At 40.6% G+C, this 4,233-nt stretch overlaps 1 protein-coding gene across 12 annotated transcripts in view; it reads right to left on the reverse strand.

The window, feature by feature from the left end:
• The window catches only part of ehbp1l1a (EH domain binding protein 1-like 1a), a 49,296-nt gene extending 45,435 nt beyond the window's left edge, over positions 1-3,861 (reverse strand). For all 12 annotated transcript variants that reach the window (XM_084042538.1, XM_084042536.1, XM_084042537.1 and 9 more), the window contains exon 1: positions 3,583-3,861. In XM_084042538.1, the coding sequence (XP_083898664.1) occupies positions 3,583-3,686 (104 nt within the window). In that variant the 5' untranslated portion in view covers positions 3,687-3,861. The remainder of the gene's footprint in view (positions 1-3,582) is intronic.
• Positions 3,862-4,233: the final 372 nt, after the last annotated feature.

Below are 4,233 nucleotides of genomic sequence, written 5' to 3' on the forward strand. Positions count from 1 at the left end.
GAGTTTAAACAAACCTTAGGCTCTATGCAGAGCAGCCATATTGGCAAGAAATTGAACTCCTTCCCTGTTTCCTTTTTAACAGGTGTTACCAATGATACTAATGAAGGCTCTGTTCCAATTAGTGTAGCACAGTGGTTCTCAAACTTTTTGATTTCAAGGACCCCCATAATAGCTCTGAGTGTACAAATGTCCATTTGGTTCCATTTGTACACTCTCAGAGTTACACATCCGTAAGGGGCCATTTGGAACCCCCTCAAGGAACCATGAGGGTCCCTGGACCACACTTTGAGACCCACTGGCGTAGCAGAGTGTTTCCAGTGAGCCAACATGCACAATATCAGCACACTGACTCTGTTTGACCAGAATGGAACAGAGCCTTCATTAGCATCATTGGTAACACCTGTGAAGGAAGTGGCCCAATTTCTCTCCAATATGCCGGCTGTGCATAGAGCCTAAAAACAGAACTCTGCATTTGGTTTGGTTTGACTCTGTGGATAGCAGAAGCAGAAGATCTCAAATGTATTTTGGCCCTAAACCATTCAATGCTTTATACACCAACAGCAGTATTTTGAAATCAATGAATTGACATACAGGGGGCCGGTGTAAATAGTTAAGAGCTGGAGTGATATAGTCGGACTTGTTATTAGTGAGGACACAAGTAGCAGTGTTCTGAATCAACTGCAGCAGTCTGATTGATTTTTTAGGGAGACCTGCAAAGACACCTTTACTGTGCTGAATGAAGATAAATGCATGGACACGTTTTTTTTCCAAATCCTGCTACATTCTTAAATCCTTGATGTATTTTTAAGATGATAGTACTTTGTAATTGTCTAATGTGGCAGGTCTGAGTGTATGACTACCCCAAGATCTCTGGCTTGGGTTGTGGTTTTTAACATTACCGATTGAGCAACGACTTTTAATCGTTCTTCGTTGGCTCCTACTGCAGTTTTGTCTTTGTTTATTTGAAGAATATTCTGGCACATTCAGTCATAGATTTTTTTTCAATGCATTTACTCAGTGCTTGTATTGGACCATAGTCCCAAAGCAGGGGAATGACACACTGCAAACAGTCTGGCAGGGAGTCAAACCGGGACGCTGAAAAGGGCATTTTGCTCCCATGCGGTATATGCATGCACCTTAACACGTGGTATGCACCTTAACTATTCGGTTATAGGGTCGCCCTAATCCCCTGGTGATATTATAGTTATGTACATTTGGGGTATCCTCTGCATAATTATGGTAACCTACTGTAAACATATTTCATTGTTTTCCTTAATCTGAGCCAGCCTGAAGCTGATCTTGATGTAACACTGTATGTATATAGTTGCTGTAGGGTGAAAACCTTCATGTACAAAACTGACTTTTCAGAAATGGAAAAAAGAACCTGTGTTCCAATGGATCCAATGTTATTATTTAGTCACAATTTAGTCTTGTTAATAAATGTCATTGGTTAAATATTTATAAAACCCACCTTTGAGCTTGTAGATCGGCACTTTTTGTATTTGATAAAAAAAAAAACACAACATTTTGTAATTTTACAGATAAAAGGTTTGCCTGACAAAACGATATGAATATATCGAATGCAAGACAATTCTGAGCTAAGATCCAGTCACCAATGTTATTATGGCCAATATTGAGGAGATCCAGGAGAAAAATAAGAGTCTTGAATAGTAAATAATATGCGTCAGCAGCAGGGTCACATGGAGTTGAAGTTGGTGCTTCACTGAATCCCAGTGCAACAAGGCAGCAGTGGAATTCAGCCTGACACCATACTTACTTCCACACAGACAATCAATTACTTTATCAAATTAACTCAAGAGGTCAGCCGGAAAAGAAACACTTGGGAAAAAGAAATGGCTGAAAGCTCAAGAAGACCAAAGGACAGGCACCACCTTACTTAACTGACCTTATGCCACACCATGTGTGCCAAGAGATTCATAGGGCTCTGACAGGGGGCCCTGTAAATATAGCTAGCCTAGTCAATATGGCTTGTTGTGGTCACAGAGCCCAAATTCCAAGGAACCCCTGTATACAGGAGCAGAGCGTGGAGAATGGACTGAAGAAAGCACAAGGGTTCTTTCAATAAGCAAGCAGCCATGCCAGAGTGGGATAACATTCCTGGAGATGGTCTGGCTAGAATATACTACAGTAGCCTACGTCTCGACCGATTTTGCACTGGGAGTGGGACCCCAACTTGTTCACCTAATAAGGATGCAAAATAATCCGAAACACAATATTCCCCCAATGAAGGTTGTTCTTTGTCCATGACCCTGTCATAACATGCCGAAGCCTGCTTTTGGGTGTCAACAGCTGTCTCAGCACTGCAGCAGCTGATTGAAAACATGACAGATGATGGATGACATCTAGATGAGATTATATGGTAGAAGCAGGCCTATATTAAACTATACAGCCTACACCCATAAACTTTGGATTGGTGCCACAATTATGTGATGCTCATCAATGAACATGTTTAATAAGGACACTGATGAATAGCTGAATTTGTGCCACGATATGAGCTTGCGGATCTGATATTTTCGAAAAATCGTGAACATTTGTGCAAATCTTTGAGTATACATTTTTTTAAAGAGAACATTTTTAACTCCAATCTTTGCTTCTGGGGGTCCCTAGAACAAAAATATTTTCAGATTGGGGTCCGCAGCCAAATACATATAATTTTGGGGGTCCTTGACATGAAAAAGTTTGAGCATCACTGATAGGTTTTTCAAAAAACTGTTACCTAAACTTGTTACTTTATGATAGTGTGTGACCCAACTGAGCAACCATGCAGCCAAGTCAAAATGTTGTCTGAAACATACAGGGAATGTCTCCCTTGTGTCAGCAAAACTGACATCATCACTGTGTGTACACCTGTTCATGTAGACTAGAGCCCCTCCTCCCTCCCCCCAATCCTCTCCTCTCCTCAGACACTGCGATCATTTCACTTTGACACCTTTAACTGCGCCCAGCGGCCCAGTGTTATGCTAACTGTCAGCCTGCTGCACACTTAATAACATATCATGATGATAAGAACACAGCATTGCAGACGCGGAAGTAATATTAGTTTTTTTGGGGCGTGTGCTCCCTCTATGTAACGAGTCCACAGCCTATTTAAGAGTGTAACCTGGTGTGGCAAGGAATTTCGGCAACAAAATGTAAGATAGTTGACTTCAGACACGTTGTAAAGACAACTATGACGCTACAGCGCCAGAATAATAAGATAAAACTGCCAAATAGGAACGTGGGTAAAGTAAACCATGTGTTCACGTGTTCCCTTCAATTTAATTATGTGCAGAGATTGGCGCTTTGTGCGTCAATGTGAATGTGAAAGTGGTTATTCTTATTCAACACTTTATCAGACCACGTCCCAAAAGAGAACAGCAGCAGAATAGCGTTGTCAAACATGAAAACACACTTCTTAAATAGCAGCACAACTTATGTAGTGTTATTGTACATCCATGCGTTAATACGGACTTACCATTTCTTATGTATGTATGTGTATTCTTTATTCTATCACCAGTTCTTGGTAGGATGTCAGTGTTATTGTACATTAATGTGTTATAAACTACATTATTAAGGACTCACCATTTCTTAGAGCATTCTATCATCAGTTCTTGGTAGGATGCAGCGAACTGGAACTTGGAGGCTCTCTTCCCGACCCGCTGGAGTCTCTTCCAAACCGAAGTCATGATGTTCCAGTGTGTCAAATAATATCGAATAAAAAGACATTGATAAACCGGTTAAAATAAAGTTTAAAATATATATATGTCTCCAAAATTGTGTACCCTCTGCCCATCTCTCTCCTGGGCTTGCAGGTTAGATGGTTGGTTGGTTGGTTGTGCACACAGAGATCCTAGTGGCTCGTCTCAGTTTCTCGGTTCACATGTTCTCACACACAGCACAGCAGCAGTGTTGCCAGATTGTGCGAGAGAAACAAGCAACCAGGTCAATTTCAATTCATAGGAGCATTATTGGCATGATAAAGCATACGCTTACATTGCCAAAGCAAGTGTCAAAATATGATAAAAACAGTTTAAGAAAATGGGGAAAGTGTGTACAGTTGGAGGGGGGTACAATAGGCTACAGCATTGTGTTAATGTTAAACAGCTCATTGTGTGTCATTAGAGGTATGAAGCTTTTTTTGAACAAATAGCAGCAATCTTTCACAGTCACTTTGGCATAATTACCATATTTTTTTCTAAAAGCTATTAAAATAGTATACCAAAAAAGCCTCAG

Source organism: Gymnoscopelus microlampas (genome assembly GCF_963454915.1).
Source record: "Gymnoscopelus microlampas genome assembly, chromosome: 19".
NCBI classification, from domain to species: Eukaryota; Metazoa; Chordata; class Actinopteri; order Myctophiformes; family Myctophidae; genus Gymnoscopelus; species Gymnoscopelus microlampas.